The sequence below is a fragment of the Zootoca vivipara genome, chromosome 1, assembly GCF_965207765.1.
Source record: "Zootoca vivipara chromosome 1, rZooViv2.hap1.1, whole genome shotgun sequence".
NCBI classification, from domain to species: domain Eukaryota; kingdom Metazoa; phylum Chordata; class Lepidosauria; order Squamata; family Lacertidae; genus Zootoca; species Zootoca vivipara.
In genome coordinates this window covers 91,386,882-91,402,351 of record NC_142582.1, presented here as the reverse complement: position 1 = coordinate 91,402,351, position 15,470 = coordinate 91,386,882, and the positions used below count along the sequence as shown (strand labels likewise).

The window sequence follows — 15,470 nt, the reverse complement described above, 5'->3', positions numbered from 1 at the left end:
TTATTTCTGAAATTAAACCCACAGAGATCAATATTCTGCACAAAAGAAGTCCATTGACTGCAAGAGGTATACATCAACTTTCTTGGATGTGTCTTCATATTCATTTTCACAACCTTGGTGTTATATAGAACACACCTGTCATTTACAAATGCAAATGGGAAAGCTAAAAATTACAGCTAAGGTTGGTTTTGTTTTTCACATTAAAAAAGGACAGAATGCATCTATACGCTTCACCCCAAATTCATTAATCATGCAAACATTTCAGTGCTTTTAAAAATTGTGCACGCTGCAGCTTATCTCTGCCTTTTATTTATTTTTTTATCACCTTGGTATACCATTGGCCCTCTGCCACTGTTCTACTGAGATATACAAAGTAGTGCAAAAGGCAATGCTGCAACCACATCCAATAATTGCCCAAGGGAGATTACAAACGTGTTTCAATATTTATGCAAGATCCCTGCAGTTTAATAAGTTCAACTCCTGTAGACAATAATGATTTCAGTGCAGCTATACAGTGGAAGCAGTGGTGTTGTTTGTTGTTGAGTCGTTTAGTCGTGTCCGACTCTTCGTGACCCCATGGACCATAGCACGCCAGGCACTCCTGTCTTGCACTGCCTCCCGCAGTTTGGTCAAACTCATGTTCGTAGCTTCGAGAACATTATTAGATATATTTTGAAATTTCCACTGTGTGTCTTAGGGCTAAAATGGTCAGGACAAATACACAAATGCATTACAAAGTTTGTGAGTCTGTGGTGGTTGAGATATTATTATTAAATTTCTATACAGTACTGCCACAGAAAAGGCCTGTTCTCATATTGCCGCCCTCCTGACCTCTCCTAGGGGAGGCACACAAGGAATGGTCTCATATTAAAGGGTCTAGTTTGGTAAGCTAGAAGACACACTAAGGACAGAAAGGAAATTTAGAGAGAAACTAATGATAACAGGGTGTAAGTAATGGATTTAAACATATCCCAAGCAAGATGCACAAAATGACTAGAGTGCCAGTACTGCCCACTTCTGCCAGTACTGCGGTAGTTCTGTTGTACTTCCTCTGGTATTGCCTGCCTGAAAATTCCCTTAATTCCTGCAATTTTAAAAATATTAAACTGATACACAAAACTTACTCAATACCTACAAAAGAATGTGTGGAATACACAAGTTTTTGGTCGACAGGAATCTGCTCAATCTGTAAATGGTGCAAATACATTTGCTCTGTGTGCCTGTGTGTATTGTGCCCACACAATACTTAAAAGCCTACTTTGGAATCCATAGAAAAAAAGATGTTTTAGATTTTCTGAGGTTTAGGAACTCAACTGCTTATTCTTGTCTAATAAACAGAAGCTGCCATCCACAAGGTGAGGCGAGCATTTATAAGTTTAGCGAGTAAACCATCAAGTTTCCTGGTAGTCACAACTGGCTGTAGCTTCTGCAGCCAACAAGACAAAGCAGCTTGCCTTATTGGCTGTGGACTTGATGCAGCAAGATCTTCAGTAGCACCCTTTCCTGTGCTTTGTAGACTACAGGCAGGATATAGATCTGTAACATATGCTCCTGCTCTTTAAATACTTTTTCGGTGTTTGTGGTATGTCTTTCTCTTCTACAGTTTATTCACAAAGAAATTGGATGTTTTTGAGCTATTTCTGTGGAAAATCAGCAAAAACAACGCTGCCATACGTCCAGATTTTCCCAGACATTTCGCCGATTTTTGCCCAGACACTACTTGTGGCTGCAGTATTCTGGATATGTCCGGGAAATTCTGGACGTATGGCAATCCTGATTCTGAGCTTTTTCTTTTGTCTAATGATCCATTTTAAACCACTGTAGAGGAGACAATTCAAATGTGTCTTCATTGGAAATAACATGTTTCCAAATATTGAGTCATATCGACACGTTGTTGCATGGGGCAGACGAAATAGCTACGCTAGTGCAAGGATTAATGCTAGCACAACAGGATTCCACCCCTACTATCCCCAAATCTATTCCGGAGGATTGAGGGGAACTCCCAAATTTAGAGGGCATATAGGGGAAGATTGTTTAGTTGTGCAAGGAAAGCCTTGTGCTAAGACAATTGCTTAAAATTACACATTGAATACAATCCATATTTCTTAAATCAGTGCTTGTAGATAGTGAACATAAATGTTTAGATTTATCTGTTTTGCTTATTTGATTTAAAAATGGTACATCTCAATAATCATGTATCAGCTTTCTGGGAAAACCATTTATGGCAGAGATTATGAAATTTCTTTAAGTTAGCATCTTTAGTTATTCTTCCAATGTCCTGTGGAATGTGAAACCAAAAATAAATTAAAAATACAGGGATTTTTGAAATAATTGCAAAAACTGGATCATATTTTTACAGCAGAATAGTGGTCATGAGAACACATCTCCAAGTTCCAGTTTGTTCACCCCTTTATAGGATACAGAGAGCCTGAGGCTGAGCTAGTTGCCTTACTACAATCCACGTGTTATTTTGCCGGTGGGGTTGTAAGGATTGTTTACCCATCTATATTCTTTTGGCAAATGCTCAATCTCTAAAAAGAATTAGAGGCTGACTAATTTATTTCCATGTCACTGTTGGCATCTGTCTGTCTTGAGAGATAATGGGATGCGCCTCTGGGGATGAATTTACCTCCCTGGGGTGCAAACCTGGGCAATGTGGATGGAGGTCCTGAGCTGCTCAGATGATAATACCTCATTCTCAGCCTTGCTGATGTGGCACAAGTTAGCTGCAGGAGTTACTGGAAGGAGGCGTACAAGGTGCCATCCAACCGTCTTAGGGAAACTCCACTCCATATTTGTGTAGGGTTTACTCCTTAGCCTTTTCTTCTTCTGGAGGTGTTGTGCAAGGTAGCAGAGGCTTAGGATTAGTTTTCCTTCTAGATGGCCTACCTTCCTGGGTGGACAAGCCCTGTCTGCCCCTCTATAGCACATGCAGAAACTGCCTTTTGGACTGTTGGGACCCACTATAGGTCTCGTCCACTCAATCTGCCAGAACCTGTCTTTGCATGCCATGGAAATCCTTAACTCACCAAGGGTCTGAGACCCATCAGCTACTCTCACCTGGTTTAGCCGACCAGTCGAAGCTGTTCCTGGGGTGTTGATGCACAACATATATATATATTCTCCAGTAGCACCTTAAGAGACCAACTAAGTTTGTTCTGGGTATAAGCTTTTGTGTGCATGCACACTTTTTCAGATACCATGTCCATGTCACTAAGGCATTGGCAACATAATGAGAAAGGCCATGACTCTTACACTACAGTAACACATCGTGAATGCTCAGGACAATGGAAACCTAAATACTTTGCACACCACTGCCTGATTACTCCTGGGTAGACCTATTAAAGATCAATGGAACTGCTTGAGAAAGAATCAATTGAAATAACGGTCATCTGGAAAGCTTTATTTACTACTTCTAACCCTGCATTATCTACATGAAAATCTGTTATCGTTTTAAGAACTTTTCCCATTTGTGTTTCCAGATCAGCAAAATATTGTTTAAAGGCCATACTTGAAAATGTAGGCTAAATGTGAACAGCCTCTGAAATAATAGCACAGCATGATTAAAAAACTTGAATGTCATCATACAGGTAGATCCTGTGGTTCAGGTTTGAACAGTAACAATTCTGTAGTGCAGCAACTATGCCTCACCTTTGGGAACTAGATTGGCAACATCCTTTGTCTGAATCACACAACCTGTATAAAAACCTTAAATGGCAAAAAAATAATGTCTGAGACTACACACAGCTAAGTCTGAAAAGGAAGTACAATATAAAACTTTATTTTAAGGGAAGAAAGAATATGCAGGTTTTATAATATTTATAATAATTTATTGCTTCAAATTAACCTGTTGTACAGTTAGTGAATTCCAGACACTGTGCAAGGCTACCAGCAGGCAATTATAGCGTAAGCCACTTCTCTGCAGAAGGTATGTAATGAAGCTGAATCGAGGCACATAAAAGCTTTTCTGTGAAGGAGAAAAGTACACTTGAGATGCCTCAGTGGAGCATGTGGCTTTACTGGCAGCAGACATATCATTAAACTGTGTCAGAATGGACTGCACAAATAAAAGTTTCTATGTAAACACTTCGGTTTGCTGTCCTTTACATATGAATATCTTGTGTAGTCTTCACCTGCAGTACCTGTCTAGGCTAGGAAGCTGAACAAATGCAACAAACATAATGCATTGACACTGTATGGATTTAAGGGAACAAAGTACCAAAAATCAGTTTAATCTTAGCAAAAGAACAAATCCCAAACCCAGCAGTAAGACACAGTTGGTATTCACTGCACATAACACAGAAATAGACGTGACCTTGAGGATAGACTTCACCAGAAGATGTACTTAAGGTAGCCAGGGAAGCAGCTCCTAGAAAAGGCCAAGCTGTTTTGCAGCAAATCAAATTACACACTAAATTTATCCTAGTGCTTCACTCATATTGGGATCTTACCAAGCACATACAGTTATACCTCGGTTTGCGACCACCTCCATTTGCGACCGATTGGTTTGCGACTGCCGCGGACCCGGAAATGTTTATATCCGGGTTCCACGGCGCGCGGATGCACAGAAGCGATTTGTGCATGTGCAGAAGCGCTCTATCGGCACTTCACGCATGCGCAGAAGAGCCCCTCGGTTTACGACGAACTCGGGGAGCGACCGGCTCCCCGGAACAAATTGCAGTCGCAAACTGAGGTATGACTGTAGTGAAATCAAAACAGCATAGAAAGGCTTTTCCTTAACTTTTATTTCCTCAACTATGGTGTCTTTCTGCCAAAAACTATAAATCACTGAATGATTACAGTCACAAAAAACTAAAAATAATAAATAGCTGTTATGGGATGTTGAGATAACTTCCCCATTCAGATCCTCTGAACCTATTGCTCCTATCACAAGCCTTTGTTCACCTGCTGCTGAACGCTCAAATTCATCTTTATCACCCTCACAAAAGATTAGGCTTTAAAAAATAATGTTAAGACAATATTACAACCTGCAAGGGCCCAGGATTTTTCAGTATCACAGCAATGAGGGTACAACAAAGCTACAGAGGGGCACCAGTGGGAACATAATAGGGAACTAAAAATACTGCAATGGAAGTGTCTGCATTACTCAAAAGCTGGAGTATTCATGAAGACAACCACTTCAACGCAATAGTGACCCCAAAGTGTAGACCAGGTGCTCAATATAAAACACACACCCTCTTTGAAATCTGATTTTGCTCTTTTAACTTTTTGGTACAAGTGCAGATGCTACTTCCCCCTCCCTTCAGAAAAATCATTGTCACTTTTCATTCTACTCATAATCAAAGTCACTATACACAGTGCAAATATTATGCTCATTCATATTTACATGCTTCTCAAAACAAAAACAAAAAAACACGTTTTCCATTTCTGATCATATTGTTATTAGACTAGTTTATCAGTGGTGATAACCACTCCCAAATACAAAGGATAAGGTTCGATGGCCAATGCCTATTTATATCCAACATTTGCAGTAAGGAAATCTGGGTACAGCCTCTCTGGAAGTGCCTGCCTCCACATGACTGATAAAAGTGGATCTCAATGTAATGCTGATGAAACAATCATATAATTTCCCCCAACTATGATCAGAATACAGAATGCAACACAAAATGCATTTTTGCCTTATTCGACTTGGGTCTTCCTTGGAACGAGAACTGCTACAAAAACTGGAGCATGATGGCATCTCGTTGCTATTTAGCTTTCATTCTTCCTCATGCTGAAGTGCTCTGGGGCCAACCTGGTGCCAAGTATATAAAATAATAGTTAGATGTCAGTTTCCCCTACTATGCCTGCATTGGCAGATTACATGGCGAGTCATTTGGTAAAGCGATGTGGGGCTCAAGTTGTTTGTAAGCAACATGCCTCAGAAGATTCCTCCAACTTCCCCAATGCCTCCAATTCTCTTCGCTCACCTTCCAGGTAAGCACCATGGCTTCTGCAGTCCACATGACAATCATTTCAGGTGTCTACTGCACTCACTTCTTTGGAACAGAAATAATGCACGACTATTGCATTAGGATAGCGGGCAAAGGCACTATAGGAAGGGAAAAGGTCGGTACATCAAGTTAGCTGGTTATCTTAGTAATTTAAAAATAATATAAAAAACACCACTTGATTTAGTAATCTTTAGAAGGGCACGGAACAGGCTCCTCTTTACAAAAATCAATACTTTTTGAAAGGTCACTTCTCAACCAGCATTTCTCTCTGCGGTTCTTAGTGTTTTGTTTCCTTTGTGTTCCTGTAGCAGCGTGTGCATGTTTCCTTCCCTTCTATCTAGTGTTTGGTGAGACTTAACATATATTTTCAAAACCAGAGACATGTAGTAGTTTTCATGATGCATTTTTGTCCATACTTTTTGGAGAACTGCGTCACAAATGTTGAGTAAGCATGAATTCCAAAGCATAGCTATGTCAGTTCACTTATTTGAATCAGGAAAGTTCACACTAAGAGGTAAGCCAAGTGAATTCCACCACCATGTCCCCCTCCTGATACCCACTTATCAAGGAAGAATTCTCATTGAATCTAGTGGTTCTTTCTTCTGAATAAACATGCTTAGGAGTGCACTGTCAGAGAATTAACTGTACACTCTAAGAATGCTTCAGCAGGCATTCTAGCCCACTGCTGCTCTTCCACAAAAATTGTGCAAAAATCAGACTGAGTAGCAATTTCCACATACCTATTTCCAATCTTCTTTTTACACACACTGCAAAGTTTTTCCTCTGTGATTATACATTTCACTTGCTGGTGTAAAATCCGTTCCTCCTGTACCTATGGCAAAATAAGAACAAATAGAATAGAACATTCCCTCACACCCTGAAGAAATATGAAAATTACCTTTAAAACAGTTAAACTAATTATTGTTGCTGTTTTTTGGTAATACAATTTACCAATTTCTGTACCTAACAACCCCCTCACATACAACAGCCCAACATTTGCTTTAAACCAGGGGTCCCCAGACTTACCCGGCTTTGGGCTGGAGGGCAGGGGAATGCGCACACAGCGGGCCGGAGGGCGCGGTGGCGCGCTTCCAGGTCGGAAAAATCGCCGAAAATCGTTTGTGCGCATGCGTGTGGGCCTCCCCCCCCCCGACCCGGAAGTGCACCGGAAATGACCTCTTTTGGGTCGGGAGAGGCCCATACGCATGCGCACAAACGATTTTCGGAGCTTTTTCCCCGATTTGGAAGGGCGCCGGCGCGCTGCGCGCTGCAAGAGTGGGCGGCAGCAGCAGCAGCCGGCGGGGGTTGTCGCGGGCCGGATTGGGAGGCCAATTGGGCCGCATCTGGCCCGCGGGCTATAGTTTGGGAACCCTGCTTTAAACATTCCCTTTGTTAAATATTGAGAAGTAACATGAACAACATACTCTCAGGAATTCAGCATGGAGAAGATTTTTAAGTACTTGACTGAATCTTTTCTTCTGGGCATTTTCTTCAAGGACTTTTTCCAGGAAGATTCGAATCTCACTAATTTGAGTATTTGCTGGGAGGAGGTTTATTGCCTACAGATACAACCAAAGGGAAATTAATGTGTTAGGATTCTTCCAAAATACAGTTCCAGTATTCCAACTTTTCATGGTTGTGAGCAAAGTCTGGTATAAATAAACGTTAGATGTAAGTTAGCTCCTAAAAAAAACCAAATTCTCTGGATACAGCTTAATTTTTTTTGCAAAGAAAGTGGTCCTTCAAGCAGCTTGTGGAAGAAAAAGGGGTATTCATACACAAAAATTAGTTTATTTTAATGCAATAGAGGTTTCTTGCATCGTATCTACTCCACAATGTAGTGTGCTTCATTAAAAAAAAATCTCCTTACTTTGGTAGTGTCCAACTTGCTGTGATGAAGTTCCAAAACCTGCAATGCAGCCTGGAGATTGGCTTGAGGCTCCAATAGTTTCATCTTGATTGGTCCCAAGCAGTGAACACTAGGTGGTGAGAGGTACATCCGGAGAAGAGACAAGTATACCTGTTTGACACAAAGCAAACCACTATATTTAAAATCCACTCCAAAATCTCTGGGACCAAGTATGCCACCCCACAACAGAGGCAGTGCCCATCTTATAACAAAACTCTTATCTTGACCAGAAGTATTTACAGCTTTATATAAGCTCTTGCTCAAATGGTATGAACAAGAGTCCACAGCGCTCCTGGGAAAACAGCGTTTCCCATTTATTTCAGAAGGTAAAGCTGATCTTTATCTGCGAAAGAAATGCACTAATTAGTATATTGCAACACCCTTAGGTAGTTATGCCTGCAATGGAGAGTATAGTGCAGTGCATATGTGTAGAAACAATCCTACTGTACAAAGGTGAAATTAAGTAGCAGGCATAAATGTGCGAGCATGCAAACACACCTACATCCTTGTAAGCCTGCCCATCAGGTCCAGCATCCTGTTCTTACAGTGTCCAACCAGATCCGTGGGAAACCCACAAGCAGACATTGAGCACAAGATTGCTCTCCGCTCCTGCTCAGCTGATACTCGGAAGCATTAGTACCTCCGAACGTGGAGGCAGAGCACGGCCATTGTGGCTAGTAGCCCTGTTCTACCCTCCATTTAATCCTCTGTTAGCTACAAAGCCTCCTGCTGCCCAAGCCACCACTCCTTTTCACGCCTCAAACACAATTGTGATTAATGGGAAGAAGGGGAGCCTAATGATGAGGTTGCTGCTGCTCCAGGGACCTTTTGTGTGAGGCTGGCCAACTGAAACCGCACAAGCTCAGTCATGCCTGTGCAGTAACTGCCTGAAACAAAGTCTTTTAGCAATATAATGCTAGGAGGCCAAGGCAGATGAAGCTCCTTCAGCAGGGGAGAAATGATGGCCTTGGCAATGAGTCTCACTCACTCACTGCTGCAGAGTGGGAAGTTGCTTCAAATACAACAGTATATTTTCCAAAGCAACTTGCTTGGAAATAAGAGATTGCTTTATTTGAACACACACACACACACACACACACACACACACACACACACTGAGCAGCACCCCAAAGTATTTAAAAGACTTGAATACTTATAAATTTTCAAGTCTTGCAAGCTCATTTGTTTCAGACATAACATCTTTTACTCGCTCCAATTACCTGCCATGAAATTTGTTGATGCTACAAACTATGTAACAGAAACAGGATAATTAAAGGAAGCGTGTTTTGTAAACTCCAAGATAACAGAAAATAAGCCACTCACATCTTTGTTGCCATCTTTGCTTTTGTCGTAGTGTTTGTGACAGTAACTGAAACAGAACAGCATATACAGGAAACTCAGTCCTTGAAGTCCAGCTTATTTTAAAAATTACATATTTTGACTTATTACCCTACAATTATCAGTGAGTACTGTGTTGCAACCTTCCAACAGTTTGACTTTACCCCCAAAGGCAAACTCTTCCATCGTCTCCCGAGGCAGATAGATGCCTACCAACTGGAAAGGCATTTAAACTGGTTTCTCATTTTGCAAATTAAAATGTTAAATAGGACTGATCACCATGTAAGAAAGAAAAATACTTTCCAGTATTAAAACAATTTTCTATGCCATATTTATGCATACATATTTGCACAATGAATCATACGTCTATGCAACAAAACAAACAAACAAGGGTTGCCTGGTAAGTGCACCTGCTAATTTCTTATGTTCTAAAGACTGCTAATGAACTGGCTACTAGGACCCCTTGGCTAATTATGATATGATGCTAAAGCTGTACATATATGGTTATCAGCAAGGAAAGGAAATAAGACAATGCACCTCTGAAGCTGTGGTTAGTACCAGCTTCAGCATTAGTAGAGCAAGGGTCAACAACATGGTGTCCATGGTCATATGCAACCAAAAAAGCCTTCCCTGATGTGCACACAAGGCTCTCTTCCCCACCTTTCATCTGTTCAAATTACGCTCATTTCCTTTCCAATAGGCTGCAATGTGTGTGTGGTGCCCTGCAACAGTTCCTCTAGTTTGCAGATGTGCCCATGGGCCACAAAGGTTGGCGACCCCCAATGCAGAGGGGGACAAATTAAGGTGGGAAATGACTACATACACCTCCCACTTAAACAGGTAAGAATGAACTAAGCTGGTTTGCTTCTTTAAAAACTAACAAAGTGTTACTGTTAAGCAGAGACATACTTTTCAGCCATTTTTGTATCCTTCAGGATATGAACATATATGAAGAGAGCTTGTTCATGATTTCCCATCCGTCCCAGCAGCAGAGCACGTTCTTCTAGGAGGCCTGCAGGCAGGAGTAGAACAAAAGTAGGTACCGTGTTTCCCCGGAAATAAGACACTGTCTTATATTTATTTTTCCTCAAGAAGACACACTATGGCTTATTTTCAGGGGATGTCTTATTTTTTAATTTACGCGCCTCTTCCTTGGCGCCCTCCAGAACTGCGCCTATCACTATGTCTCATTTTCGGGGTATGGCTTATATTATGCAAATGCTTAGAAATCCTGCTACGGCTTATTTTATGGGTATGTCTTCTTTTCGGGAAAACATGGTATTATTGCCTTCAGCAGAAACACAATTCTGCAAACTAAGCAGCAGAGGAAGACCATATTTTGTTACAATACCTGGACAGAAGGAAGAGGAAGAGCTCAGTTTATTCTAGAAATCAGTAACATCACACTGTCGGTTGTTGTTGTTTTTATTCCTCTGTACACCACTTTTCAGTTACCCATAGCTTTTCAAACAGTGAGCATTTTAAACATTGCTCTTCACATAAAACAGTCAATTGTCCCCTATATTTATAAAGGGCCATTATGCAGCATCTCTTCCACCAACACAGACATGCTGCCCTAGGCTCCTTTGGGAGGATGGAGGGGGTGGCAATATAAAATTTAATAATAGTAAGGGAAAATCCCTTTACATTACTGAGACATGGCACTTGTGCAGAATGCCCATAGCAGAGGATAACGGGCTACATTCTCTTTTCCAGCACTTAAAATGTCTTTAAATTTTAAAAAAGAACTAAAGAAAAATACCGTGTTTCTCATATTATAAGACATGTCTTATATTTATTTTTTCCTCAAAAAAACACACTATGGCTTATTTTCAGGGGATGTCTTATATTTTTCCTCCTCCTCCTCCTCCTGCCATGGCCGGTATTGCTGCTGTGCCTATCACTATGTCTTATTTTCGGGGTATGGCTTATATTCCTTGAATGCTTAAAAATCCTGCTATGGCTTATTTTATGGGTATGTCTTAAAATATGAGAAACAGGGTACAATTCCACTGCAATAACTATAGCTAATTGTCGCCAGCAATGAAGGAGACCAATATGGCTGCACCATCTCTTACCATCAAAGGGGAAGTCACTGATGAGCTGCTCAGCATTGTAGCAACTGGAAGTCTCAAGGAAGAAAAGCAGTTTTTGTCGATACTCTCCAAGTTCCCCCTCCTCTTCTCCAGCTGCCACCGGTAGTTTATCTGAAACAGAAGAATATTATTTGTTAGCATCAGCAAATGTGAAGCCATAAAATGAAGTTATCTGAAGTCCCACTCCCATTAGACAGGAGACCCACTGAAACAAAGATGCTTCTGAACATCTCATGTGAAGTTAAATTTAATAATGTTCCTAATAGCACACAACTGAGATACATTACCTAACAGTAGCTACTTACAGTCTGCAATCTACAGAATCACCTTTGTGTTTAAAAACAAAGGTCCATCTAATTCAGCTTCCTGTCCTCACAGTGGCCAATCCAACAGTTCTCTCCCCACCTGCAATTGCCAGCAACTGGTAATTCAGAAGCATGCTGCCTCCAATTCTTTTATTCAACTACTTCTCTTCTCTATAGTTTGTCCCATAGTTTCTTATTTTGGCACACTGAAGTAGACCAGGGGTGAAAATACCTGGAGGAAAAGAGCTGAGATATTCCTTCATTAATCCTTGCACTTTTTCACAGTAGAGCTGAATCAGGCAGTTGTGGAACTCTGAACCAGCCTCTTCCCAGGTTTGGATTATATGTTCCTGTAAATACATGTCCACAACCCATGTATGACAGCTGACCATAGAAGACCCTGCCTCTTCCCATCAATATTTCAATGTGTGTTCAAGAGAAGCCACTTTTGTCTTCCTTCATATAAACCAGGAATCCTACAAAAATGGCTTCATACCTCCTGGATTAGCTACTGCTACATGTTTATAATTTGTTCACCTTCAAAAATTGTGTCAGACAGACCTAGAAGCCAGACACGAATTGCTGTTATCAGAACAGGGAGTGCAGGTAGCAGCCTGAGTTCTTACCAAGTACGGAACAGCCAGGTTTTTAAAGTTCTCTATCAAGAAACTGAGGACTTTGTTTCGAGGAAGGGATTCCACTTCAGGAAGATCTTCTGTGAATATCTGCCAATCAAAAAGGTTGAATTTCGCAAAGTTAATTTTTATACATTTACATTAGTTTTTTCTAAGGGAAGTCAAACACGTCAATTCACAAGCCCCCAAATGACACTCAATATCTTTCTGAAGGAGCAGCAGCAATTAATCTTCAATGTTCTCCAACTGAAAGCACAATATACAAACACAGAACACTGAGGGTAAATCTTTTGCTCTATTGCTCTGTATCAGCAAGTAGCATTCTATTACCAGTGTCCCTATTAAACTGAGATATTGCATGCACTTATTGACCAGGTTCTGGAAAGGAACTTGCAGCCACTTTGCTTCTTCCTGGTCCTACTATTGTGCCACACTGAACTAACCCAGGGTTTGGCTTAGCACATCATGTGAACTAGGACTTTTGGTTAAACTCTCCCCGCCCTAACCACAAGTTGTAGTCAAGGTTTGTTCTTGACTGGAAGTTCTTTTCCATAACTGCTTGAGGCTTTGGTAAGTCAGTTTGGCTTACCAGGTTGTGCAAACCAGGCCACACAGGTTGTGCAAACCAGGCCACACTCAGCACAGCAACAGGCAATTCTTGTCTTCTAAAACCAAACAACGAGAACTGATGCAACTGATGAAACCTCACTCAGAACTACCAACTTCATCCTGTCTTTCAGTGACTGGGTTCAAAAAGCTATTGTGGGCTTGATGTACCCTAGATATAATTTCACAGCTTCTTTTTGCTTAGTCGACTCTAGACATTACTGGTAAGTAAGGATTAGCAAGATAAGCTTTCAATAAAGTAAGGAAGATGCATTTTTCAAGTACTGCAAAGCTGCTGCATACAAACAGATAATCTGAGTTGTGCTAACTTGTAAGTGTGGCTTCTGCCAACAAGGCAGCCCTGTTCAGGGAGGCTTTTAATGTTTAATAGATTACTGTGTTTTATTTTTCTGTTGGAAGCCACCCAGAGTGGCTGGGGAAACCCAGCCAGATGGGCAGGGTATAAATAATAAATTATTATTATTATTATTATTATTATTATTATTATTATTATTATTATTTTATGATAGATATTACCATATTTACTCTAATCTAACGCTCACCTTTTTGGGCCAAATTATGAAAATTAAGGTGTGCATTAGATTCTATGGCAGATTTAAATCTGCCAGCAAATACTTTTTTGGGTTTCAAGGTTCTGAAAATTAAGGTGCGGATTAGATTTGATGGTGCATTAGACTTGAGTAAATACGGTATATGCCTGTTGTCTTTGTCCATGGAGTATTCTTGGCAGGGATACTGGAGTGGCTTGCCAGTTCCTGCTCCAGGTGGATCACATTTAGTCAAAACTCTCCACTATGACCTGTCCATTTTGGGTGGCCCTGCATGGCATAGCTCAGGGGTCCCCAAACTAAGGCCCGGGGGCCAGATGCGGCCAATCACCTTCTAAATCCAGCCCGCAGATGGTCCAGGAATAAGCATGTTTTTACATGAGTAGAATGTGTCCTTTTATTTAAACTGCATCTCTAGGATATTTGTGGGGCACAGGAATTCGTTCATATTTTTTTCCAAAATATAGTCCGGCCCCCCACAAGGTCTGAGGGACAGTGGACCGACTCCCTACTGAAAAAGTTTGCTGACCCCTGGCATAGCTCATAGCTTCTCTGAGTTATTCAAGCCCCTTCGCCACGACAAGGCAGTGATCCAGAAAGGAGACTGCAGATGGTGACAGCAGTCATGAAATTAAAAGACGCCTGTTTTTTGGAAGAAAAGCAATGACAAACCTAGACAGCATCTTAAAAAGCAGAGACATCATCTTGCCAACAAAGGTCTGTATAGTTAAAGCTATGGTTTTCCAGTAGTGATGTATGGAAGTGAGAGCTGGACCATAAAGAAGGCTGATTGCAGAAGAATTGATGTTTTTGAATTATGGTGCTGGAGGAGACTCCTGAGAGTCCCATGGACTGAAAGAAGATCAAACCTATCCATTCTTAAGGAAATCAGCCCTGAGTGCTCACTGGAAGGACAGATCGTGAAGCTGAGGCTCCAATACTTTGGCCACCTCATGAGAAGAGAAGAATCCTTGGAAAAGACCTTGATGTTGGGAAAGATGGAGGGCACTAGGAGAAGGGGACGACAGAGGACGAGATGGTTGGACAGTGTTCTCGAAGCTACGAACATGAGTTTGACCAAACTGCGGGAGGCAGTGGAAGACAGGAGTGCCTGGCGTGCTATGGTCCATGGGGTCACGAAGAGTCAGACACGACTAAACGACTAAAGAACAACAAATACGGTACATGGAGTAGCTTTCTTTTTGGACACATGAGGTAGAATGGCCAGTGTTTTCCAATCTATGTAGAGAGGCTGTATATAGTCACACGGGCAATGCTGCTATTTAGAGCAATTTATAACAGTCTTTATGTGGACCCAGAACACTTAAAGCAGCCCTTTATTTACAATTATGATAGCCTTATGAGTGTGAACTAAGTGAGCAAAATATTAGAAGGACCTGCCTAATATTATTTGCTTTACTATCAGCGCAGTCAGTAGGCACACCCTAATTCTCTCCACCTTTATTTTCAATTGTGACCAAGTGTGCTTACTTTCAATCCATCTTCAGGAAAGTCTCTAAGTACCCAAACAGAATAGGAGAATATTAAGTTCAAGTTGTCGGTGCCTAGAATAAGAAAGAAAGCAAAATGGAATTGAACTAGACTGCAAGCTATAGAGTAAGGTGTAAATGACAACTAGATCCATCACTTTTTAAAAAATTTCTTTTAAGGCACTTTTTACAAGCCGCCTTGAGTCCCTTTTAGGGAAAAATTATCCTGCTGGGATGCCTTTCTCTGAGTATTAGGACATGACTGTTAATGTCACCATAATTTCTAATGCTGCTCCCAAAGAAGCCTATCAGGCTTAAACTCAATCTCTGGGAGATCAAGAGAACCCCTTCACTTAAAATTTTGGGCTGAGTTGACTGATATCCACAGGTTTTCATATTTTTACTGTATGGTCAACGAAATTTGTGAAACTGATTTATAAATAATTCTGTGAATTATTTTGGAGTGTGGGGTGGTTTCCCCCCCATTTGTCTTTTGTGAGCCACCACGATCTATTTGTTCCATGGAAAGGTAGGACAAGATGTGAAAACAGAAGGTATATTCAGCTGC

General features: G+C 41.0%; 1 protein-coding gene across 4 annotated transcripts in view; it reads right to left on the bottom strand.

The window, feature by feature from the left end:
- Positions 1-3,748: 3,748 nt before the first annotated feature.
- VPS39 (VPS39 subunit of HOPS complex) overlaps positions 3,749-15,470 on the bottom strand; it is a 31,790-nt gene continuing 20,068 nt past the window's right edge. For 2 of the 4 annotated variants that reach the window (XM_088670287.1, XM_060274583.2), the window contains 11 exons: positions 14,904-14,977; positions 12,229-12,327; positions 11,835-11,952; positions 11,280-11,408; positions 10,111-10,213; positions 9,187-9,232; positions 7,825-7,974; positions 7,379-7,513; positions 6,695-6,786; positions 5,931-6,052; positions 3,749-5,755 (listed from right to left, as the gene is read on the bottom strand). In XM_088670287.1, coding sequence (XP_088526413.1) covers positions 5,977-6,052; positions 6,695-6,786; positions 7,379-7,513; positions 7,825-7,974; positions 9,187-9,232; positions 10,111-10,213; positions 11,280-11,408; positions 11,835-11,952; positions 12,229-12,327; positions 14,904-14,977 — 1,022 coding nt within the window. In that variant the 3' untranslated portion in view covers positions 3,749-5,755; positions 5,931-5,976. Of the gene's footprint in view, positions 6,053-6,694; positions 6,787-7,378; positions 7,514-7,824; positions 7,975-9,186; positions 9,233-10,110; positions 10,214-11,279; positions 11,409-11,834; positions 11,953-12,228; positions 12,328-14,903; positions 14,978-15,470 lie in introns of all 4 variants that reach the window. The other 2 variants (XM_088670278.1, XM_060274563.2) reach the window with 1 other exon arrangement.